General features: G+C 52.1%; 1 protein-coding gene and 1 pseudogene across 4 annotated transcripts in view; both read left to right on the top strand.

The window, feature by feature from the left end:
* Llgl2 (LLGL scribble cell polarity complex component 2) overlaps positions 1-25,170 on the top strand; it is a 41,479-nt gene that overhangs the window by 4,531 nt on the left and 11,778 nt on the right. For 2 of the 4 annotated variants that reach the window (XM_045159004.1, XM_045159006.1), the window contains exons 2-6: positions 7,524-7,628; positions 19,286-19,383; positions 20,864-20,945; positions 21,517-21,632; positions 21,961-22,119. In XM_045159004.1, the coding sequence (XP_045014939.1) occupies positions 7,554-7,628; positions 19,286-19,383; positions 20,864-20,945; positions 21,517-21,632; positions 21,961-22,119 (530 nt within the window). In that variant the 5' untranslated portion in view covers positions 7,524-7,553. Of the gene's footprint in view, positions 1-7,252; positions 7,354-7,523; positions 7,629-7,891; positions 8,029-19,285; positions 19,384-20,863; positions 20,946-21,516; positions 21,633-21,960; positions 22,120-25,170 lie in introns of those variants that run through there. The other 2 variants (XM_045159005.1, XM_045159007.1) reach the window with 2 other exon arrangements.
* On the top strand, positions 24,006-24,105 carry LOC123463808 (annotated as a pseudogene).

Below are 25,170 nucleotides of genomic sequence, written 5' to 3'. Positions count from 1 at the left end.
GAACCTGGGTCCTTTGGCTTTGCACACAAGCCCCTTAACTACTAAGCCATCTCTCCAGAGCCCCCCTCCCCTATAATTCTTAAAGCAAAGGTTTCTATCAGTATGGAACCCTTTCTTTCTAAAGGATGGGGGAGCCTGAGTGACAGAAAACAGTGTATTAGCAGATGATGGGAGTTGTAGAATAAAAAGAACCAGAGCAAGCATTGGGACTTCCGACAGCGGTGGAGATAAAGCTTTAAACGATGGTCAGAGCAGGGCTGGAGAGATGGCTTAGCTGTTTTGACGCCTTCCTGCAAAGCCGAAGGATCTCAGTTTGATTTCCAAGGACCCATGTAAACCAGATGCAGAAGGTGGCACATGCATCTGGAGTTCGTTTACAGTGGCTGGAGGCCCTGGCACATCCATTTGTGCATGTGCACTCGTGCTCCCCTTCCCTCTTTCCCTCTCTCAAGTAAATAAAGATGGGCAGAGCAATTTTTACAATTAAAGTTCACATTTAAAAAAAAAAAAAAAAGATGGTCAGAGCCAGGTGTGGTGGTGCACGCCTTTAATCCCAGCACTCGGGAGGCAGAGGTAGGAGGATTACCACGAGTTCAAGGCCACACTGAATTCCAGGCCAGCCTGGGCTAGAATGAGACCCTTCCTTGCAACCCCCCCCAAAAAAAAATCAAAATAAATAGATTAAAGATGGTCAGGGACTAGGGAGATGGCTCAGTGCTTGAAGGTGCTTGCTTGCAAAGCCTATCTGCCTGGGTTTAATTGCCCAGTGCTCATGTGCATGCAACTGCAGTAACTTTGCAGCTGCAAGAGGCCCTGGCGTGCTCGTACCCTCCCTGTCTCACAAATAAATACTTTACAAAAGAAAAAAAAAAAAAAGGCCAGAATGGGCCTTGGCAAGAGGAGACATCCGACTGAAAACTTGGGGAGATGGAGTGCCTTGCTTGTGGTGCTAGGGATACAGCGGGTGAAACTGGAATCATGCCTTCCCTCCCGTAGCTGACCTCGTCTGGCAGCTCCTGGAACGGCCATTGAGGTTTCTGGTCCTGTTGGAGGTTGCACTGTAACCAGGTAATCTACCCACCACAACCCCAGCCAAGCTGTCCATCTGCTCCCCAGAACGGTCATGCTTCTCCCTGCACTTGACCACATCACTGGAATCTGGTGTTGGGTAATAGAAGGGGGCTGAAGGCCTACATTGGGTGTGGGCGGATGTGTACGTTTAATCTGCTCACATCCATCATGAGCCCAGTTGGAGCCCTTGAGGGAATACTCCAGGAGGAACCTGAGCTCCTCTCATCAGGACCCAGTTGTAGCTCCATAGGATGGGTAGTAGGGTTGGAGGTCAACCCCCAAGTGGGTCATGCAGCGTACTATCCCAAAGCCTGGGAGAGGAGCTCAAACTGAGCAGAGAATTCTGGAGTTGGGCAAATTGGGACTTGCACTGCTAACTGGAGCTCAACATTGCCCTGAGTCAGTTATTTTGTAATTGTAAGAATTGAATGAGCTGTGTGTGAAACGCTCAGAGTAACATCTGGCCTTAGCACTCAGTCCTTTTACTCCCCAACAGCAATAACAACAGTTCTCTGGTTAGCCATGCGCAGCCCTTGGGTTCTCCTAAGTCACACCTCCCAGGAATTCTTCTTTTAATTGAGAGAGAGAGAATGTGTGTGTGGACTTGGTAAGGCCTCCTGCTGCTGTGAACAAACTCCAGATGTATGTTTCACTTTGTGCATCTGGCTTTACATGAATATTGGGGGAACCAAACCCAGATCATCAGGCTTTACAAGCAAGTACCTTTAACCACTGAGCAATCTCTCCAGTCTCCTAAGAGTTTTTTGGTTTTTTTTTTTTTTTTAATTTTTTTTATGGGCTGGGGAAATGGCTTAGTGAGGCTTAGCAGTTAGGGCCTTTGCCTATAAAGCCTAAGGACCCCAGATTGATTCCCCAGGACCCATATAAGCCAGATGCATAAGGGGGCACATGTGTCTGGAGTTGTTGGCTGTGACTAGAGGCCCTGGCATGCCCATTCTCTTTATTTCTCTCTCAAAGTACTTTTAAAATTATTATTTATATTTAAGAGAGAAAGAGGCAGAGAGAGAAAGAAAAATGGCAGATAGAGAATGGGAGCGCCAGGGCCTTCAGCCACTGCAGATGAACTCCACAAGCAGGCACCACCTCTGGCTTACATGGGTCCTGGGGAATCAAACCTGGATTCTTTAGCTTTGCAGGTCAGCACCATAACCACTAAGCCACCCTTCCAGCCCCCCCAAGAGTTATTCTTTAACTAAGGTTTGCTTGCTAGGCTGCTGGTCATGGTCCTGCCTGGTACCTCTGGGAGATTGGTTTTCCAGGACAACACTGACCTTTGCAAAGCAGCCATGGGGCATCTGAGTTGGTGCAAAGACCAGAGGGGTCGGTAGCTGTCCCAGTGCCTTAGAGCTCTGCCCAACCACTCCTATCAGCAGGGGCAAGGGTGTTCTCACATCTGCCAAACAGGAGGCCAAAGCCACATACCAGCCTCACACAGGATGTCAGAGTGGGGGAGCAGCCCCTTGATCAGTGACAGGTTGTGGGGAGCCTGAACAAAGGGGAGAGCAGAGGAGAGCTTGGACCCCACAGTGTGTGCTCCTAGAAGGCAGGAGGCTGGGCTGGTCCTGGACAGGAGGTGTGACTGGCAGGAGGGGATCTGTAGTGGAGGCTGCATCTGGTTCCAGGGCCTCCTGTTCCTTTGGCCAAACCAGGAGTCACAAATCTCTCAGATGAGTAGAACTGCCCAGATTACTGAGGGACTTTCCGGGGTACCGGTGCAATCCATACCTCCAGGACAGATGGGCTCACCTTGGCCACACCTTGATTGAATAGGAACAGTTTAGTCCAGGTACCCCAAATGGGATGAGCAATGTTACCTGGAGACTCCCCTTCTTTCTAGACACAACCAGAGCTGCCACGTACAGCAGGGGGCCTGAGACAAGGCCACACCTATACGATTATTTTATTTTCGCCTCCTGTAATCTTGTTGAGCTTTTCAGATGGAAGGGTGGGGAAGTTAGTGTGTGTCTGTGTCTCTGTGGAGGGGTGGTACCCAAGCAGAGAATGGGACAGGTATGGATTTTCTAGCCTGTCCCCAAAACAGAGAGCTCTCATGTTTCTTTGTTTTTCTAGTGGGTGTCAAGGTGTAAGTCAGACCGTCATGGGCTCAGCAACACTCTGCTGGCTGACAAGGCAGTGGGGCCTGATTGGAGCAGTAAGAAGGGAAGGAAATTACCAGATGAACTGTTCATAGGGAACTCTCAGGCTTGTTCTACCTAAGGCCCAGAAATAGAAAATGGTCAGCTTGGATGGGCAGGCTATGAGCTCTGAGTGCCTGCTGCTGGGGCGTGAAGGTGTTTGCCAGGTGGGGACCCAGGTGACTGCTGTGCATCCTTGGCCTATGGAATCCTAAAATTGCCTCTTTCTTGGTCCTTTCTCCTCAGTAGCAGGTTTCTTCCGCCTGACAGCTCAGCTTTCCCAGCTGTATACCTCTAGGGTTCAGGAAGTGTCCTTCCCAATGAGGCTAACTTGACCTCTGAGCATCTGAGTGATTCCACCAACAAAATGGAGCCAGGCCCACCCCACCTTCAAATCTGGGACCTCCCCTCCCCTCTCCTCTGATCCTTTTACTTACCCTGCAGATAAACCAAAAGGTGAAAAAACAAACAAACACTAATCCCAAAATGCTTCCAGTTGTCTGTGTCTGGGGAATGTTTCCAGTAGACTCCGCCAGGCTCCTGGAAACCTTGCCGTGCTTCCTTTCTACTGACTGGTCATTTGCTGTCCCCAGGATAGCGAGCCCTCAGCTGTGGGGCTGAACACATTTCACCTACCCCTTGTTGTTGGCTGCCTGTGTGTGTGTGTCGCTGGGTGCAGAGCAGGGAGGAGAGGCTGGCTGAGATAGAGGAGCTCAGAGACCATAGTGAAGGGCCTGTGGTGGGGGAGGGGGACTGACTAGGTGGAGAGGGCAGCCCAGGCCAAGGGGAAGAGGCCATGTGGTATGGGGAGGGGAGAGGAAGGGGAACAGGTCATTTTCTTTCTTTCTTTTTTTTTTTTTTTTGAAGTTTATTTGTTTGGAGGGAGAAAGAAGGGGGGAGAGGGAGAATGGTCATGCCAAGGCCTCCAGCCACTGCAGATGAACTCCAGATGCGTGCGCTCCCTTGTACCTCTGGCTTACATACATGGGTCCTGGACAGTTGAACCGGGATCCTCTGGCTTTGCAGGCAAATGCCTTAACCGCTAAGCCATCTCTCCAGTCTTCTGACTGTCATTTTCGCCTCTCCTGTGTCATCTCTGTGAGTGTCTCCATGAACTTGGCCTGACTTGTCTTGGAACACACGAGCTTGCCTGACCCCCTCTACCCTGGATTCCCCCCCCGCCCCCCGCCAAGACTGAGGCTCAGACTCAGCATCTTATACAAGCTGCTGTTGAGCTATACCTCCAGCCCTGCGTCAGATCTCACTCACACTTCTAGTGCTTACTGTAAATGGCTAACACTTCTGTGTTGAGCTCCTGAGCGTAGACATTGCCTCCTCTGTTCATTTGTTCATTCGTTCAGCGGCTAACAAATGATTGTTCACGCTGTTTACGTAAATAGAACAATGACAAGAAAGGGACAAAATAGCTGAATCAGAGTAAGAAAGATACTTCCTGTGGAGGGTTCCCGAGTGGACACCATGATTAATCAGTAACTCCTTGGCCCCACTCCCTATCCTTCCAGAACACCATGGGGACAAGTGCCATCTTCCACACACACGGCTGGTCTGTCTCAGGGGTCACCAGGTTTGGGGGAATGTGCTTACTCTTTACTGCCCTGTCTCCCGAGAGTGGGATGAGCAAACAGGATGTGCCCCACACCAGGCAGCACCAGCAAGGCCTGGCTGCCCGGGCTTCACTACAACCGAACTTGCGTGTCTGGGGTAAGAGGGGCTTCCTTCCTTCAGTGAGTCCAGCCGAGCCCACACCTGCCCTCCTGCCCCAAGAACAGGTGGTGTGTTTTCATGCTTTGTCCTGGGCACTTAGACAAAAGGGACCCGTTCCGGACCTGCCCCTGCCAAGCCTGGCCCCTGTGGGATACACGTGAGATCCCTAGAAAGCCACTGTGTCCTGCTTGGCCTAGACCTCACCAACACCCAGGAAGCAGTGGCCAGGCTCTTGGCCCCAAGCTGCTTTCTTGGCTGTGAGCTCATGGCCTGTGGGAGTACGTGCGCGTGCCCCTGCCTTTTAACTGCAGGCATATAATTAGGCATCTGCTCTCCTGTAATAGCCATCCTTCGCTGACTCCTTCATAAAGCCTTTCGATTTACGAGTCAGACCCGGGGTCAGAGTTGAGTTCTGCAGTTTCCTGCTTGGTGGTAAACCTTGGACACGTTGCTTAGAGCCCGTGGTCTTGGTTTCCTCGTCTGTCGGGTGGGGATGCTCCACTTAGGTCGCAGGTGGCATGCAGCCGAATTGTGTGGCACAAGCTCACCGAGGGCGCAGGTGGTCGCAACTTGTACCCACATGTTCCCATGGTTCTCTCAAAGAGACTCTTCTCTGTATTTGATGTTTTTACAGTGAGCACAGGTTAAATTTAAAAACGTTTTGACAGGTACATGCAGGGGGGTCTGGAACAGTGCCTGGTATGCCGCAGGTGCCTCGCGGGGCGTCGGGGGAGCCGGCTGCTGCTTGACTGTGTGGAGCGTCACCGACTGGGTCCTCTCCCTCCATCTTCGAGCCTGTGGGGTGTCCTTCGCACAGATGGCCCCTGGTTTTCTTGTCTCCTCCAGGCGTGTGCTTGGCCCTTTCCTCTCCAGGAAGTCACTCCCAGCTTCCTGTGGCTTCTGACCTAGTGACCTCTGCTGGGGAGGGGAGAGCTGCTGATTTACAAGCTTGCACCGCCCTCCCCCACGGCTGGGGTGTTCAGCCAGCCAGCTCAGCAGAGAGGGCTGGAGACCTCTGCTGCCTGGAGTGGATTCACTTCCAATCCCAGCAGCCCTCAGGACTCCCGTGTCTGGTGCTCATTCTCTGAGGCCATCAAGTGGGCACCAGGTACTTACCACTCCCCACTGGGAGACTTCACTGTGCTCTGGCTTCCCTAAAATGTGAAATCTCAAACCACTCCTTCACACACACCCTCATCACAAATAATGCCCTTTTGAGTGTCCCCAGAAGGTGACAGTTCTCCAAGACCTGGTTTCTGATGAGTAGTTTGGAAGTGACCTGCAAGTGCCTTTAATCACTAAGCCATCTCCCCAGCCTCCCAGAACATATTTCAGACTTCACCTTAAGGATAGGACCCTCATTCCCAGTTGAGGTTGGGCGTCCTCACTTCCTGTTCCAATCCGAGCACTTAGTACACTAAGCTGGCCTGTCTCTGCCTACTTGTCGTACCCAGAATAAAGGCCTCCCTAGTAGGGACAGGCTCCCTTGTCTCTCATTGTACAATGAAATGAAGGGAGCCAGTTCTGGAGAGGACCTGAGCCCCACTGTTCCCAAGGACAAGCCTGGTGTGTCCTGTGGCCAGCGGGAGAGAGACCTTGCTGCTGGAAGGCGGAAGCCAGAGTGTAGATGATCCTTCCCCTCCCCCAAGGATAGTCCAGAAATAATCTCCCTTTGGGCTGGGAGTGCTTTCTGTAGTGGGTGGGTGGTTTGGGGGCCTTGAGCTGCTTTCTTTATTGGGTGCAGGTTTCTTGATTTGTGCTCTACTAGGGTGACTGGGAAAGGGACTTTTTTAAAACAAATCAGGTCACATTATGTAGCCTAGAATTGTGATCCTCTTGTCCACCAAGTGTTCTGGCTGCATGTGCTACCATGAACATCTGACAAGGAGCCTTTCTAGATGTATCCCATCACAGCCCAGGGAGCTGGAACTGATAGAGCCAGAGACCCCAGCAGCCTCTTGGAATTAGACCTGGGGCTCCGGTGCCAATGCCAGCCTAAGTGAAGTGGCAAGAGTTGTGAGGACTAGAGCTGGAAGCCCTCAGCCCAGTATTCCTGCTGGGCTCTGGCCTGGAATCGCCCCAGGCCTCTCCTCGGGCCAGGCCCTCTCCCGCCCCGCCCCCTTGCTCTGTTGGGGCTCTGAGTTCCCTGGGACAGCCTTTGCTTCCTCTGCCTTCTCACTGGCTCTAAGGGATAAGGGAGGCTTGTGAAGTTTCCCTTTCTGGGATTTTATGGTTTTTCAGAAAACAGGTTAACAATTAAGCCAATTAACTTCTGGGCCTGTGGCCCTCCTTGTTCCTATAAAGCCAAGCTAAATAGCTTCTTCCAGCCGCTCCTGCTCCCATTATATATGGTGGCTTTAGAGAACTAAACGGACGGGCAGGGACAGGTCCAGGCCTCCAGGTACCAAGCCCACTCTCACTTCCTGTCGGGGACCACTCGGTGGATGGAGCGCAGGAGCTACCCGTGAAGCTGGCCTCCAATAGAGAGAGGCCAGGGCCGGGCACACAGGAACACCTCAGGACTTGGGTGGCTGTGGGCCCGAGCTCAAAGACTGCTTTGGTTTCCCCCAGGTCTTTGGCAGAGGCTGCGAACTAAGCAAGATGAGAAGGTTCCTCAGAGCAGGGCACGACCCCATGAGGGAGAGGTTAAAGCGAGACCTGTTCCAGTTTAACAAGGTAAGTGAAGGGAAGCAGGGCTTCTTCCCCACAGGCTAGGCTGGGGAGAGGGAGTGAAGGTCCACACTTGGCACTGCCCGAAAGGGCTCAAGGGAAACTGACTTTGAAAGTGGAGTACAGAAAGGGCCGCTGGCCTTGGGAGTTGGAGCTCCTTATTCCGAGTCTTACACTGGCTGTGTACCTCTCCAATGACCCCATCAAGCCTCTGTCCTTCCACCTGTAAAATGGGCGTAGAGCAACTGACCCTGCCTGCCTTGTCACAGGGCTGCCAAGGAGGCCGGGGGATCGGAAAGAAGAAAGGACAGTGAACTCTAACATGCAGTAGTACTCCCGCGATGCTAGTGCCTTCCCATGCCATGCCTGACTGTCCCTTCCTCCTGAAACTACCCCACAGGAAAAGGTAGCTTGCCTTGCAGGCCCTAACCTGGGGGAAAGGGGAATGGGCTGGAAGTGGCATCTGTCTGTCTAGAGCTGCTCTTGAAGGCTCAGGAGCTCTACTGGTCTGCCCCGGGAGACAACACAGGCCTGTAAAGACTGAGTTGTGGCTTATTAGCTCCTGGCCACTGCCACCCAGCAATCTGGAGCAGTTTGGGGGTAATTAACTTTCTTCCTCTGCTTTGATGTCTGCCCCCATCGCAGGAAGGGGAGCATTATGGTGCTCTTCCCTGGGGAGTCTGAACCTCCAGGGCATGCCCATGGGTGGAATTCTGACTTTTTATTTTTTATTTTTATTTTTTGGTTTTTTTCAGGCAGAGTCTCTAGCTCAGGTTGACCTATGTAGTCTCAGGGTAGCCTTGAACGCACAGCAATCCTTCTATCTCTGCCTCCCAAGTGCTGGGACTAAAGGCATGCGCCACCTTACCTGCCTTTTTTAAAAATAATTTTTTAAATATTTATTTATTTAGGAGAGAGGGAGGGAGGGAGGGAGAAAATGGGCATGCCAGGGCCTCTAGCCGCTGCAGATGGACTCCAGACGCATGCACTACCATGTGCATCTGGCTTACGTGGGTACTGGGAAATTGAACTTGGGTTCTTAGGCTTCGCAGGCAAATGCCTTAACTGCTAAGCTGTCTCTTACTTATCTTTTCATTTTTTTCCTTTATTTTTTTGAGGTAGGATCTCACTCAAGCCCAAGCCTGCCCGCCAGGAAGCTTATGTTTGGAGCTTCAATTTGGGCTCCACTGTCCCACAGAGGAACTGATGGGTGTTTGGATGGTTGAATTCTCTTCAGTTGCTGTTGGTGGTGGTGGTTTGAGAGTTCTGAAGGAAGCTCGCCAGGTTCAAATCCACCTTTGCCTGTTAACAATCTGAGAGGTATCTGCCCATCACCTCGCTCTAGGCTTGTTAACACACTTGACAATGAACAGGCTAGCTTCCGTGGTAAGGTCAGTGGTCTAGGAGCCTTAGCTGCTGGGGTGTGTATTTGTCTGTCTATCCTTTGTTTGTTTGGGAGGTGCCTTCCAGATCTTGCTGTGTCAGGAGAGTTGGGTGAGGGGCCCAGCATGCCCTGACATTTTCCTCTGGCTTTCTTACCCTATGGGAGAAGGTATTATGGGGAATTTGTTTGTTTGTTTTGGTTTTTCATGGTAGGGTCTGGCTCTAGTCCATGCTGACCTGGAACTCATTCTGTAGTCTCAAGGTTGCTTTGAACTCACAGTGATCCTCCTAGCTCTGCCTCCCGAGTGCTGGGATTAAAGGTGTGTGCCACCATGCCCGGTTGGTGAGCTTTTCATAAGGACATCTGCCTCTGGGATTGGGGTCTTTGTAAGTGACTGCTTCTTTTTCCGGCTTGCTTTTGGGCTATAGGCAGTGGAGTGCGGGTGCTGGGAAAGAGGCAGTCTCAGAACCTGGAGTTTGTTGCTCTTGCTCCTGAGGGAGGTAAAATTTGGGCCTATGTGTGAGGCTTAGAACCTCAGTACTCACCAGCAGGCCAGTGTGACATCCCCCTCCCCAGTTGCCTCTATCACCCTTGGTGATGCTAAGATCTCTCACTTAGAAAAGGTGCCAATTCCAGCAGAAACCGGACAGACAGGCTTAGCAAAGCACTGAACCCCCGCCCCAAGTTCCTCTCTGTGTCATGGGTGAGGCTGGGAAGGAAGCAGCTAGGGTGGAGGAGTCTTCCTCAACATCTCTCCTGCCCACCCTGGTGGTCCCAAGCATGTCTCCCTCATCCCTGGGCCTCGTAACAGGGACGGGGAGACCCTGGAGTTTTTCTGGCCTCCTCTGCATGCCTCCTTCCTTTCAACCCTAACCTACTGTATCTATAGCCCAAGGCTTGGAGCTGTGGGACTTGGATGGTAAGGCCTTTGTCCTTGAAGGTTAAGGGAGGGCAGGGGCTGGTGGCCTGCCGTTTAGTCTCGGAAGTAGAGAGGAGGGAGAAGCTCAGCGTAGGGAGGAGAATAGGGAGCCAGGGAGACTCTCATTGACACTCTGGGAGTGTGGAGAAAGCTGAAGGGTGTGATTGGAAGGTGAGGCCAGATCCTGGAGGATTTGGGACCAGGATGGCCCTGCTCATGGGAGCTTCACCCCCGGCTTACCCTGGGCCTGTGGGGCTGAGGGGAGGCTGTAACCTGGGGACCTGGGTAGAGTGAGAGTGTCCCACTGGCAGCTTAGAAGAGCTGATTCAGGTTGCTGTTCCACTAAGCTCAGAGCAGTTAGGAGACCTTGCTGTGACTGGATCGTATCCAGAGCCCCAGCATGAGGCCAAAGCATGACCTGAGCAGGGATTCCCAGCCTCCACACGGGTGACCTCTGGGGCCAGCTATGCTCTCAGGACTGTCTTGGACATTGCAGGGTGTTTAGCAGCATTCCTGTTTCTGACCAGATGCCTGCCAGTCATGCTCCTGCCCAAATGTGACGTCGCCAGACATTGCCAGGTGTTACCTGGGGGTAAAATTGCTCCTGGTTGAGAACCCCTACAACTGGGAAATATTTAGGGCTTATGATTGCCGACACCTGGTAATAGATGTGGTATGGGGAAGAGAAGACAGTGGGCAAGGAAGGAGATGGACATTGGGTGTTCAGGACAACCCTGGGGTCTCTGGCCTGTGTGGATAGTGATGTCAGGTGCTGGAGGGGAGGACACTTCTGAGAGAAATGGTTTGTTTGGATTAGGACAGGATGGGCACGTACAGCATGATCTGTATTCACAGCGAGGCATCTGACTCTAGCACCTGGCTGGCTACCGCTACCTAGTTACCTGTTTCATTCACTGCGTGGCCACAACAGGCAACTCACTCCTAGAATGGTAATGATGTTAGAAGCTGCCCTTGTTTGGGTGAGGACTAAACAGGTCCATCATACACTGGAGGGCCATACACTTACATCCATGGCTAATCATATAGCCTGGCTCTTACAGGTGTTACTGGTCCAGGGTTGAATCTGAGGGCCTTCAAGGTGAGCGTGTGTCCTGCATACAGTGAATGCACCAGGTTGGATCTTGAGTGGCAGGTGGTGTGCTTGTGTAGGCTAGATGCAGGAATTGTTCGCAGTTAGGCAAGGGTCAGCTCTGCAGGGTGTCTGCACCAGGGAACCACTTCTGAGAGCTACGTCCTGAAGGCCTGGCTGTAGGGCTTGATGCTGCGGGGGTGGGGCATGGCAGTGAAGCCGTGGCACGTCACAGACTGGACCTAAAATGGTTCACAAGTACCAGCTTCTAAGCCAGTTCTAGGCCTTTTCCTCCCACCTCTACCAGATTCCTTTAACCCATTCCAGCAGGATGCCTCACAGCAGGAACTGCCCGAGGGCCACATGTACCTGGGCAAGAATTGTGACTGTGACCAGAAGAAGGGCTGGCTGCCAGGGAAATAAGGTCAGCACAGCAAGAGTTGGATGCCAGGTGTCAGGACTAGGAATTGCAGTGGTTAGGCACAGGGACTTGGAGCCAGTCAGCCTGGGCCTCCATCCTGGCTCAGCCACCACCTTCTTACTGTGTGGCCACGGACACATTACTTAGCCTGCCTGCTGTCCTTTTCCTTATCTGAAAAAAAGACATCACAACATTCCCTACTCCTGGGCTGGCATGCTGAGGGACTGTGATTGCTTTGCATGGTACCGGGCACACGAGCGCCTGTCGTGGCCTCATCCCCAAGACAACTCACAGATGGGTGTTGTCCCCACACAACAGGTGAGGAAACTGAGGCCTCAGGGCTTGCACAGCCTGAGCAGATCCCCAAGGGCATTGGGTGTAGATGGGACATCCCTGTTCCATCTGCTACCTGGCTGTGTGATCCAGGGACAGTGACTTTGCCACTTGGAGCCTCGCTTCTTCACTTGTGAAGTTGACAGTCACCACATGCGGCGGGTCCCCAGGCCCATTAGGGAGATAGATCAGTGCTGCACAGGGCTGCTGAGGACCAAACAAAGGGCCTGTGTGGGATTGATATGACTCCAGGGGTAAGAGGAGCCTTCCAGTCAAGGTGAAACCCCTTCCTTGAACTCTGCCTGCAACCTGCTTGCACCCCTGGCACATGTGATCGGCCGCACCCACGGGTAAGCAGGCCTCGGTGGCAGTCCTGTGCTGCTGCAGAGGCCCTGCCCAGGCCCTTCCTGCCCAGCCTACCTCCCACCCGCTTATGCGCCGAACAGTGTGTTCTGACCAGGTGCCCCAGTCCAGGTCCAGATGGTTTTGTCTTGGCTTTTGCATGGCTGGGCTCCTGGTGTCAGGTGACAGCCTCACAGGGAGGGCCAGGTTGCCAGGACCAGAAATCTGACCTGACCACACCCAGAATCTGGTAGAGCCACCCTGCTGGCCAGGTGGGTGTGCCCCGTGGCCCTGGGCAGCCTCCCCGGGCTCTCTGGTCCCTGCCTTGCCCCCTTCCTAACCCCTGACACAGGAATCTCCAGTTCCTGAAGGCCGTGTGTGTTAGAGGGGGTTCTCGCTGGCTCCCTTCCCTTCCAGGGACCTCACCCTGGGGCCTGGAGCCTGGGTGAGGACTAGGGGCTTTTCTTTCGCACACCAGCTAATGTTGCAATCTGGCAGCCACTGGGAATCTCTGCTCTCCTTTCCCCAGCCCCTGTCAAAAGAGCTCCTTATTCTCTTCTCCCTGGGCGGAGGTCACCTGAGCCCAGGTAGCAGGACAGGGCTCCTGAGGTGGGTGGAAGGTAGGCCCAGGGCTTGCCAAGCTTTGGGCCTCTCCTCCTTTTATCCTGAGCTGGAGTTCTCTGGGGTATTAGGTCAGGAAGGTGGGTCTGGGAATCCCACTCTCCTGCCCCCCCCCCCCAAGGCTATGCCCGCAGTCCCATGCGCTTCCCACTGTGGGAATGGCCCAGGGTTTCCCTGTGCCCTGAAGGTCTCCTAGCAAGGCAGCCCTGTGCCATATGGGTGCCTTCCTTGAACGAGGCCATCCTCACTCCCCCTTCCAGGAGCCTGAACAAGATGCAAGGGAGTCACTGCATAGGTAGACCTGGTGGATCTGAGGGCACCGAGGCCTAAAGGGGCATTAGGTGGTAGGGTGTGGGCAGGGCACTAAGGTTTGGGGACATCAGTGGCAGGGCAGGGCTAGTTTTCCTTCCTTTACCTGGTTTCCCTAGGACACACTCTGGCTTTCACACTCTTCCCTGTCCCTTCCCTTGGCTCTATCAACTTCGCTGCCAAATCCCTCCTCTCTGTCCTAGCAAGGGCCCTGGAGTCCCTCACACCCACTGCCCACTGGGCTCCCTGTGTTCAGGCCTGTTTTTTGCTTCCTGAGTTGCAGCATTGATTCAGCACTTCGGTGGATCTTATTAGTGTGCCCTGAATTGGGGAATCCCCTGGAGCCCCACTATATACATCTGAGCCCACTTTCTTGGGTCCTGTCCAGAGAGTTGTTGGAGTGGAGTTTATGCCCCTTATTTTGCTCTTGAAGGAGCCTTGGTCCCAGAAAGCTGACAGCCTTAGTAGGAAGTCAGCGGTGGGAGGGGAGCAGCCTTCCTGGCACTGTCAGGTGGCCTCTGTTGTCTTCCCCAGATGCCTCAAGTTCAGTCCAAGGATGAATGACAGCCTGCCCAGGGCAGTTCTGGGTTTCATCCTGGTGATGAGCTGGGAGGTACGGGTCAGGGCAGAGTGGATTGACCAAGCGCCTTATTTTTTTTAATTTGCACACACATGTGTTTGTGTGCACATGTTCACCTGTGTGTCGCTTGTTCTCCACTTTTGCTCTTTGAGACAGCATCTCCCATGAACCTAGAGCTTGACTCGCTAGCCAGTAAACCCTTGAGATCAGCCCGTCCCTCCTCTGGGTTCCTTTTCTAAACTAGCCTTGGAAGAGGGGGAGGGGATGGCAGGGACCGGTGATCAGCAGTGTCCCCAAGACCCTAAAGAAAATGAGGAAATACTTTGCAGAAGAGGAGGTAGAACGATTGTTAGAGCCACAAATTGGGACATTTTGCACAGACATTGCCTCTGCCCCTCCCCCACAGTGCATGACCCACAGTCCCCATGGGGTTGACCTGCATCCCCAGTGAGGGAGGCCTCTTCAGAAAAGGGGCAGGGGGGAGGGAAAGGATGGTACCAACAGGGGATGTTAACATACAAAATATGTCCATATCTAGTAATAATAAAAACAGCCAGGCGTGGTGGCGCATGCCTTTAATCCCAGCACTTGGGAGGCAGAAGTAGGAGGGTTGCCAGGAGTTTGAGGCCACCCTGAGACTACATAGTGAATTCCAGGTCAGCCTGAGCTAGAGCAAGACTACTACAAAAAAACAAAAATAAATAAATAAATAAAATAAATTTATTTTATATATATATATATATATTTTGTTTGTTTGTTTGTTTGTTTTCTTGTTTTTCGAGGTAGGGTCTCACTCTAGCCTAGGCTGACCTGGAATTCACTATGGAGTCTCAGGGTGTCCTCGAACCCATGGAGATTCTCCTACCTCTGCCTCCCTGAGTGCTGGGATTAAAGGCGTGTGCACCACGCGGAGCTCTCCTGTCCTTTTAAAAGGAGAAGGAAAAAAAGTTCAGGAGAGCCGGGTGTGGTGGCCCACGCCTTTAATCCCAGCACTGGGAGGCAAAGGTAGGAGGATCACCATGAGTTTGAGGCCAGTCTGGGACTACTTAGTCCAGGTCAGCCTGGGCTAGGGTGAGATCCTACCTCAAAAAAACAAAAAGAAAAAGTTTAGGACATTAGCAGTTGAAAACAATGAGCTGCTCAGGTCCAGCTCCAGCACCTGCCCTTTTTGGATTTTTTAAAAAATATTTATTTTTATTTTCATTTATTTGAGAGCAACAGACAGAGAGAGAGAGAGAGAGAGAGAGAGAGAGAGAGAGGGGAGAGCGGGTGTGCCAGGGCCTCCAGCCACTGCAAATGAACTCCAGATGTGTGCGCCCCTTTGTGCATCTGGCTAACGTGGGTCCTGGGGAATTGAGCCTCGAACTGGGGTCCTTAGGCTTCACAGGCAAGCGCTTAACCACTAAGCCATGTCTCCAAGCCCCCCTTTTTGGATTTTAAGTTGTTCCAGGTACACTTGAAAATTTTCCAATAACTGAACTGATTATCTAAAATTTTTTGTTTCCTTCCTTCCTTCCTTCCTTCCTTCCTTCCTTCCTTCCTTCCTTCCTTCCTTCCTTCCTTCCTTCCTTCCTTCCTTCCTCCTTCCTTCCTTTTCCTGTTTTTGTGAGAGAGGGTCTCATGTAACCCATGCTAACTTGGGACTCAGTGTTATAGCTTCACCTTACAGGGGCCAAAGTTATAGGCATGTACCACCACACCCAGTTAATATATCCATTCTTACATCTAAACTAATTAAGGAAAACTTAAAAATCTGCTCCTTGATAGAGCCCTTGTCACGTTGCAGATGATCAGTGACTGCACTTACCTCATTGCTAATGTCATGGGCGGCTCAGAATGTGAGACCTTCTACTGGCCCCCAAACTCCTGAAGTCATTTCCTCCAGTACCCTACAAATGCCACATTCCACAAGCCCTTGCCTTCAGCTGCTGCTGCCACGGGTGGTGGTGATAATGGGAAGAATGCTCCTGGTTCAGAAGCTTTCTCCTGGGCTCTGGCAGCTGACTTCCTGGGGGTCCCAGCAACCTGGAGCTGGCTGAGGCCTAGCCAGGCCCCTGGGGGAGCTTGACCCACCCAGCCTGTCCATTCTTAGCCCTCCTTTTCCTGGGAAATGTTTACATTCCAGACGCTCACTATCTGCCCTGGGCTTTCCAGGCCCTGCATTTTCCACATAGCTGAACAGGGACCTGGGCTGACTGGGGCTCCTGCTGGGTCTTTTCTCTCCCCGCCCTCCCATCCAGGTACTGCCATTTGCAGAGCAGACTGTATTCCTGCCTCCCCATTCAGCCTCTAGGATCCCCCAAGTAGGCAGTCATTAGTTTTCCTCTCAGCCTGACTGCCTTCTATGAACCCCTGGACCGAGCTCTGCTAGGCTGTACTGGCAGGGAGATGTGGGCCCCAAATTTGCTGTGCTCTTGGATCTGCAGTTGCCAGCCAGGCTCATCTCTTTCTGCAAAGAAGCCCGGGGCTGGCCGTGGTGGCGCACACCTTTAATCTCAGCACTTATGAGGCAGAGGTAGGAGGATTGCCATGAGTTCAAGGCTACCCTGAGACTACATAATGAATTCCAGGTCAGCCTTGGCTAGAGCGAGGCCCTATCTTGAAAAAAAAAAAAAAGAGAGAAAAGAAAAGAAAAAGCCGGGCATGGTGGTGCACACCTTTAATCCCAATACTTAGGAGGCAGAGGTAGGAGGATCACCATAAGTTTGAGGCCACCCTGAGACTACATAGTGAATTTCAGGTCAGCCTGAGCTAGAGTGAAACCCGACCTTGAAAAACAAACAAGAAAGAGAGAGAGAGAAAGAAAGAAAGAAAACAAAGAACCCCAAGCTGAGTAGAAGGCTCCTTGGTTAAGGTGCTTGCTTACAAAAAAGTCTGCTTGCCCAGGTTCAATTCCCCCAGTAACGACATAAAGACAGATGCACAAAGTGCCTCATACATCTACAGCTTGTTTATAGTGGCAAGAGGCTGTGGCGCATGCCCAATCAAAATCAATCATATCTCATATCTCTCTCTCTCTCTCTCTCTCTCTCTCTCTCTCCTTCCCTCCCTCCCTCCCTCCCCCCTTCCTCTCCCTCTCATACGTGTTCTTTCACATAGAAATTTTGTTTTAAAAAGCCTGTAAGGTCAGGGCATGGTGGTGCACGCCTTTAATCCCTACACTTGGAGGCAGAGGTAGGAGGATTGCCATGAGTTCGAGGCCACCCTGAGACTACATAGTGAATTCCAGGCCATCCTGGGCTAGAGTGAGACCTTACCTCAGGGGGGCGGGGAGGGGGTGGGAGCCTGTAAGTTTCTGCTCTAACCCAGGTCTGGGATCGCTGTCCCCTGAGGTGGGCATGGGTTAGTTGATTGAGAAGTAGAACTTTAAACCTTTTGGAAGATGCTGTGGATTTGGAATGTTTGCATACATACCCTTTCAGCTGCCTCAGGAAACACCCAAAACTGCAGACAAGCACAGGAGTTTGGTTCTCATCGCCAGGGCAGCTGGCGTTGCAGAAGTTCTAAAATCAGACTAAGTATGTCACAACAGAGGCCCTGTGAGTGAGGCTGCTCCACCTTGGGAGCGTTCTCCATCTGTTCAGTCATTTCAAAACCACAGTGGGGTACAGAGCAGTGTAGTGAAGGGCTTGCTGTGCACTCCTGTACCTGAGTTGGGGTCCCCAGAACCCACATAAAAAGCCAGACACTGGTGGGTGTCTTGGAATCCCAGTGTGCCTGCAGTGAGGAGGTAGGGAGGCAGACAGACACAGGGACAAGTTTGCCAGGCAGCTAGCCTAGTGAATGCCACTGTGAGCAACATGGATAGACCCTTCCTCAAATGAGCTGGAGGACGAAGAAGCCGTCCTCTGACCTCCAGATGCCATGGCAGGCGCACATCAGCACTCATACCAAACGTGCCCATATGCACCCACAAATGTCCTCTCAACATGGAATGACTCCAAATGAAGAGACGGGCTGCAGAGCTACACACGTATGAAATGCCAGTCACATCTGGGTTTTTGGGTTTTTTTGAGCAAGAGAGAGTATGGATGTGCTAGAGCCTCCTGCCACTGCAAACTGTACATACATGTGCCACTTTGTGCATCTGCCTTTATATGGGTACTGGGGAATCAGGCTTTGTAAGCAAGTACCTTTAACTGCTGAGCCATCTCTCCATCCCTGTTTTTTTTGTTGTTGTTGTTTTGTTTGTTTTTTAATTAAAAATATTTGTGTGTGAGAGAGAGGCAGAGAATGGGTGTGTCAGGCTCTCTAGCCACTGCAAAAAAAAAAAAAAAAAAAAAAACTCCAGATGAATATACCACTTAGTACATCTGGTTTATGTAGGTACTAGGGAATCGAGCCTGGGTCCTTAGGCTTTGCAGGCAAGTGCTTTAACCACTAAGCCTTATCTGAAGCCCACATCTGTTTTTAAATGTCCGTACACAGCTCCGGGGTAGAACATTTACCCAGCAGGTGTGAGACCCTGGACTCCATTCTCAGTGTTGCAAGACTTAAGGAAAAACAGCGAAGCTTAGCTGGGTGTGGTGGCACACCCCTTTAATCCAAGCACTTGGGAGGTAGAGGTAGGTACTCTGTGAGTTTGAGGCTAGCCTGAGACTACAGAGTGAAATACAGATCAGCCTGGGCTAGAGTGAGACCCTACCTTGAAAAACCAAAATCAAACAAACAAAATAATGCATATATGTGCAGAGACTCAAACGCTAAGTGCCAAGAAGCTAGCAAGAATTTCTTCCAGCTACAGGAGTATTGGTAATTTTTTAGTTTTGTTTTTGTTTTCACTTTATTTGTACATGTGCACATGTATGTGTGTGTGTGTGCCACTTGTGTCTGCCTCTGCATGGGTGCTGGGTAATCGAACTTGGGTCAGCAGGTTTTGCAAGCAAGTGCAGAAGTCTCTCTTGTAGCCCAAGCTGGCCTCAAACTTGCTATGTAGTTGAGGTTTTTTAAGAGGTAGGGTCTCGCTGTAGCCCAGGCTGACCTGGAATTCACAACCTACTCTCAGGCTGGCCTCGAACTCATAGCAGTCCTCCTACCTCTGCCTCCCAAATGCTGAGATTAAAAGCGTGAAACCATCAAGCCTGGCTGGATTTTTTTTTCATGTATTCAAGTTTTCTACAGTATACAGGTATCACTTCTGCAGTAAGGAATGAACACAGGAGGGTGAGGCAAGAGGATTGCCATGAATTGGAGGCTATCCTGGGCTACATGGCAAAACCTTTTGTTTCTCTTAAACAAAAAGAATTGTGTACCTGTAACAATCCTCCAGGACTCATGAGAACTTAGGGATGAGAGACCTTAGAGAGGTCAGAGCCAGGCAGAGATACTGGGATGCCCTCAAGCCACAGAGTGGACCTGGAACTGAGGCAACAGCAGGCTTCTTTTCTGAGGGAGGGACAGTGTCTCCAGGGGGCCACCCTCCCTGCATGTCCTAAGGCCTCCTAGCTACAGGGCTGGGAGGACTGGTGTGTGCTCTCGGCAGGAGCACACATTCCTGGCCTGCATGGTGTCGGGGACGGGTGAGTTGCAAGTGTGGTGACTGCGGGGATGGGCAGTGGGTGGCCTTAGCTCTGACACCCTAAGGAGGTCCCAAAATCCCTGCTTTCTGCTGGGCTGGCTCTGTGAGGCATAGGGTCTGCCTCACCTGCATGGCTCTCCTTGCAGACAGTGGAACATGGCTTCCCACACCAGCCCAGCGCCCTCGGCTACAGCCCCTCATTGCGCATCCTGGCCATCGGCACCCGCTCAGGAGCTGTCAAGCTGTATCCTTCCAATGCCACCACAAGGGGCCGGGGGCATGGAGGTCTGCCTTTCCCCATGTGCTCCTGGGCAGTTGGGCTAAGAGGGGCAGAGGAAATGGCATGGCGAATGGTGTGCTCTTTAGAGGGGGAACGGTGGGTATATTTCACTGGCCCTTCCTCACCTACAGCTGGAGGTCCCAGGAGTCAGCCTGAGGCCCTGGGGGGCTGGCCTCAGCGTCTTCTCCTTCTGCCCTGATGGAGTGTGGGGGGCGGGGGCAAACACCTGTTTAGGAAGGGACCTATACTGAGGGCGGGAGGTCCCAGAGAAGGGCCTGATGGCTGTGTCCTGTCATTGTGTACGTGAGTGGCCAGTGGGTCAGGAGCCTAGAGGATACCTTTCAGATCCTCCTTTGGGCTCTTGTGACACATCTCTAGGGAGGCCTGGGCCTTGTTCCCTTGCTGCCCTCAATTTACCCACTCCCCTACAGAAAGCAGGCTTTAGATGACCCCTCTTATCTCTTGGAGGTTTTCAGATATACACTCAGGAGTCTGCCCTGAAGGCAGTGAGAGGAGGCAGTGTCTGGCCAAGAAGCACTTGTGTTTGTTTACCCCTTGACTCCGGAAAAGGCTGGAGTGGACTGGCCCAGGGCTCTGCACCAGTGGAGGTGGTGAAGCAGCCCCAGGGTGGCCCACACTCCCCTGAGAAGGGAATGGACCCTGCTTGGTAGGGACAGGCCCTCCCTGGTCTGTGACTAGACCTTGTCCAGTTTGTTGCCCTTTTTGTCAAAAGCACTGCTCCTAGGTGGCTGGGGGTCTGTGTGGTTTTGGAGTCAAGCCTGTCGTTCCAGAAGACCTGCTCCATTGACTTCTCCAGCTAGTCTGGGCTTGGCCGTGAGTCCTAGACAACCCTGTGTTGTCTGATCTGTACCTTCTGTCTCAGTGTCCTAGGGGAGTTGAGAGACAAGGGTTCGCTTTGGGGAGCTCAGCTGGCACCTCCTTCCTAGTGAACCCCTCCTTCTGTCATAGCATGGGTGAGGGTACAGGTGTCAGGTGTTTGGGCTAGCATACACCCAGGTCCTGCTCCAACCCAACCTGTGATCCCCAGCTGGTTAATCATTGCCAGCCATGGTCATATCCTGGTTGCCAATCCCTGGTGCCAAGACTCAGGCTAAAGCTGATAGGGATAACTTCCCCCCTCCTCCCCGTGTTCTCACAGGTGCCACCAGGTGAGAACTTGTGAGTCTTATCTATCATAGCTCATGTTACCATGGAAGAGGGTGCCCTAACAGTTGCCAGGATAATACTTTCTTTACCTTTCTGGAAAATTGCCCCTCACCTGCCCAACTGGAGAAATTCTTCTGAGGGTTAGGTTGCTGGCTGGATGCCCCTAGACAGGTAGGCCCCTCCCTGTGTGCACTTCTTGCCACCTGGACCATAGAGCCCGCCGCTGAGGGTGGGTGGGGTGTCAAGCTCTCTGAAGTTTTCCTGAGCTTTCTCGTAGCTTTGGTGCCCCAGGGGTGGAGTTCATGGGACTCCACCGGGAGAACAACGCTGTGATACAGATTCACTTCCTGCCTGGCCAGGTGAGTGCTTGGCCTGGGGGGGGGGGGTGATGGAGAAGAACAGGGCCACCTCATCGCCCCCTCTACTTTTATTTCTTGCGTCCACTCTGCATGTATGTATGTGTGTGGATCCACATGTACAGGTGCACGTGTGTGTGACATTGGGTGTCTTCCTCAGTGGCTCTCCACCTTACTGAGGCGTAGGTCTCTCACTGGACCCAGAGCTCACCCACCCAGCTAGTCGAGCTAGGCAGCTTGCTCCGGGGAGCCTTATCTTTGCCTCTTCACAGGCATACGCCACCTCACCCTGCATATTTGTGGGTGCTGGGGGTCTGAACTCGGGTCTTTAAGCTTGTGTGGCGAGCATTTTACCCAGCTGAGTCATCTCTCCAGTCCTTTGCCTGCCCTTCTTACCCTCATGTCTTCCAGAAAGGTAGTGTGACCAGGAGCTATTCCCTTTTCCCCTGCAGGGGACTTTTGGTCCTGGGGTTCCTTGAAACAGGCTGGGCTGTCCTAGGTCACGAGGCACTGGAGAATGTTGGCTCTCTGTGTCTAATGAAACAACGCTCTAGAATCCCCATTCTCTTCCTAGTGCCAGCTGGTCACCCTGCTGGATGACAACAGCCTGCACCTGTGGAGCCTGAAGGTCAAGGGTGGGGTGTCAGAGCTGCAGGAAGAAGAGAGCTTTGTACTGCGTGGCCCCCCAGGGTGAGGACAGTGGTGTTCCCCTTTTTCTTCCAGCCCAACTCTACCCTTGCTCTCAGCTCCAGAGCGGGCTATTGCACCCTTGACAGTGCCTGGCATGTGTTGGAGCCACACTGTGCAAGGATCCGAGACACTTTTCTTGCCTTCACTTCTTACCTTGGCAGAAAATAACTGCGTTTATCCCAGCCTGAGATGCTCCGGAGATGTTAAAGGCCTTCATGGGCCTATCCTCCTGGGGTTGGGGAAGACAGCCAGGAGCTGGGGATCCTGTCCCAGGGTGGTCCCTGCTCGGACACCAGCCAGCTGACAGGCATCTTTCTTCCATTTGCAGGGCTGCCCCCAGTGCCACACAGATCACCGTGGTCCTGCCTCACTCCTCACAAGAGCTGCTCTACCTGGGTACCGAGAGTGGCAATGTGTTTGTGGTACAGCTGCCAGGCTTCCGCCTGCTGGATGACAGGACCATCAGCTCTGAAGTCGTGCTGCAGTGGTAAGCTTCCTGACACCTCGAGTGGGTCAGCCCGTCTCCCTTGGGTCCCAGTTATGGCTCAGTTTATTGTTTCTGTCCTGCAGTCTGTGAGGACAGAAAGACCTCAGCTTTCCACTTGTTCCAAGGTTGAGAATCTGTCACACCATGTATTGCTAACATAGCACAAAAAAGAGGTCTTGGGGGTAATTTGTCACCTCATTTAAAGGTAAGGGAGCTGGGCGTGGTAGCGTATGCCTTTAGTCCCAGCACTCAGGAGGCAGAGGTAGGAAGATCACCATGAGTTCGAGGTCAGCCTTGGCTAAAGTGACTGCTTATCTCCAAAAAACTCAAAAGTAAAACATAAAAATAGGGCTGGAGTGATGGTTTAGTGGTTAAGGTGCTTGTCTGCAAAGCCAAAAGACCCAGGTTCCATTCTCTAGGACCCACATAAGCCAGATGCACAAGGTGGTGCATGCGTCTGGAGTTTGTCTGTAGTGCCTGAAGGCTCTGGCACTCCCATTCTCCCCCCCCCCCCAATAAAATTAAAAATAAAATAAAATAAAGGTGAGGCACAAGATGACAGTGTAACCCCAGCAGCTCCTTTCTAGTCCAGTGTCCTTTGCACTGAGGCCACAAGTCCCAAGAGCTCCGCAGTGGTCATGAGCTGGGCCAGCTTCTGCTGCCTCATGCACCAAGCTTCCATTCATGAGCCATTGCTGTGGCTGCAAAGCCCAGACAGCCACAGCCTAGAGGTTTGCTGAGCCTGTTCCAGAGGCTTTGCCACTTGAGTACGGGTCCAACTATAGAGGGAGTCAGAGTTGCTCTTGGGGTACAGAGGGAGATGAAAGGGTTTCAAGAGCTTGTGGGGCCAAGTTTGAAGTGGTGGAGTGTGCGCAGTTGCAAGGGAGGAAGCTGGGGTGCTGGGACCTGGCCTGGAGGGCTGTGGACCAGGCTCGGGACACACAGTTCTGGGCTCTCCTTGTCTTCAGTGAAGAAGCAGGGCCCATTCATCCAGCTTGGACATTCCTTAGTTGGGAGGGTTCTTATGTGGGGTGGGGTCCCATTGAATACAAACCCTGTGTTTTTCCTGCTGGGCCAGGACAGCATGCCTGAGGTCAGAGTATAGCAGTATGCAGGATGGCTGGAGCTCAGCCAGGGCCAGGCCTATGGACAGGACATTGGGAGGACCTGTTCCTCCATAAGTGGCCCTGCCAAAGAGTAGCCTCACTCTGGTAAGCTGGCCACAGCTAAGTCAGGGAGAGGCTAGAGTGTCTGGGAACCCCACCTACTAATCTGTTTTCGTTCTCTTTTTAGTTTCATTACATTACTTTATGTATAATTATTTATTATTCTATTTTCATTTTATGGGGTTTTGCAACACGCTCTTACATAGACCAGGCTGAACTCTTACTTGCCATATACCTGAGACTGGCTTTGAACAGTCCTGATCCGTTGACTTCCACCTCCCAAGTGCTGGGATGACAGATGCACACCACCATGCCTGGCTTACCTAGGCTTGCCTGGCTTGCCTTTTTTTGTTGTTGTTGTTGTTTTTGTTTTTAATATTTTATTAGAGAATGGGCACGCCAGGGCCTCTAGCCACTGCAAATGAACTCCAGATGCGTGTGTCACCCTGTGCATCTGGCTTATGTGGGTACTGGGGAATCAAACCTGGGTCCTTAGGCTTCACATGCAAGCACCTTAACTGCTAAGCCATCTCTCCAGCCCTTATTCTAGGTTTTTATGTTAGCCATCCTTAAGTCTCATGATTGATAAGGCCTTTGTCCTTTGGGGGAAATAACCACAAAAGACACAGGGTTAGAAGTGTAGAGTGTGTGCGCGTGCATGCGTGCATAGCGCTGAGCATCAGCATGTAGTTCGAGCACTCAGGAGGCTGAGGCTGATCCCCGCTGTGGCAGTGTGTGCACTGAAATTGGAACATTGCCGAGATTAACATGGCCCCTGCACAGGGATGATACGCAAATGTGTGAAGCATTCTATATTTTAAAATAAGTTGAAAAAAAAAAAGAGGTGGAGCTGTGGCTCCGTGCTGTCTGTGGTGCTTCTGTGGTGTGTAGAAAGTGCTGGCCTGGGTTCCACCCTCAGTCCCTTTCTCCTCCCTCCCCGCTCCACAAAAAGTTGGAGATCATCTAATTTTCCAACTATTTTAATCCCTGTAAATATGTGCTTTGCATTGATAAGAGTGCTTGCTATGCAAGTGTGAGGGCCTAGCTTGATGCACAGTGCCCACATAAAAAGCTGGCTGTGGCCACACGGAGTGCTGAGTGGGGCAGAGATGAGATCCCTGGTCAGCCAGTCTAACCCAAAGCAGTAAGAGTCCCAGGTTTGGGGAGAGACCCTGTCTGGTGAGAAGTAAGGCAGAAGAGTGGTAGAGAGACCCGTCTTCCTTTAGCCTCTGCACAGGGCACATGCATCTGCACACACTTGTGCACACCCCCCCACACACACACACACAGACGCAAAGAATACCCTTCTTAGGGCCCTGTGGATGTAGCTCAGTTGGTAGAATACTTGCCTCACATACATAAGGACAAGATGATGCCCACCTGTAATCTCATTACTTGGAGGGTAGAGACAGTAGGATCCGAAGTTCAAGGTCAACCTCAGCTACATATCAAGTTCAAAGCTAGCTTGGGCTACATAAGACCCTGTCTCAAAAAGCGCACCATGGTGGTGGTAGTGGGGGTGTGCTTTCTGCTGAACACAGTGGTGCATGACTATTATCCAAGCACTCAAGCTGAGGCAGGGGTATTGGTGCAAGTTTGAGGCCAGCATGGGACACAAGAAAACCTTGTCTCAAAAAAAACCAAACCGGGCTGGAGAGATGGCTTAGTGGTTAAGCGCTTGCCTGCAAAGCCTAAGGACTCCAGTTCGAGGCTTGATTCCCCAGGACCCACGTTAGCCAGATGCACAAGGGGGCGCACATGTCTGGAGTTCATTTGCAGAGGCTGGAAGCCCTGGCGCACCCACTCTCTATCTCCCCCTCTATCTGTCTTTCTCTCTGTGTCTGTCGCTCTCAAATAAATAAATAAAAATACTTAAAAAAAAAAA

This window comes from Jaculus jaculus, chromosome 9, assembly GCF_020740685.1.
Source record: "Jaculus jaculus isolate mJacJac1 chromosome 9, mJacJac1.mat.Y.cur, whole genome shotgun sequence".
In the NCBI taxonomy this organism is placed as follows: Eukaryota; Metazoa; Chordata; class Mammalia; order Rodentia; family Dipodidae; genus Jaculus; species Jaculus jaculus.
The sequence above is the reverse complement of the archived record's forward strand: the minus strand, read 5'-3'. Positions and strand labels throughout refer to the sequence as shown.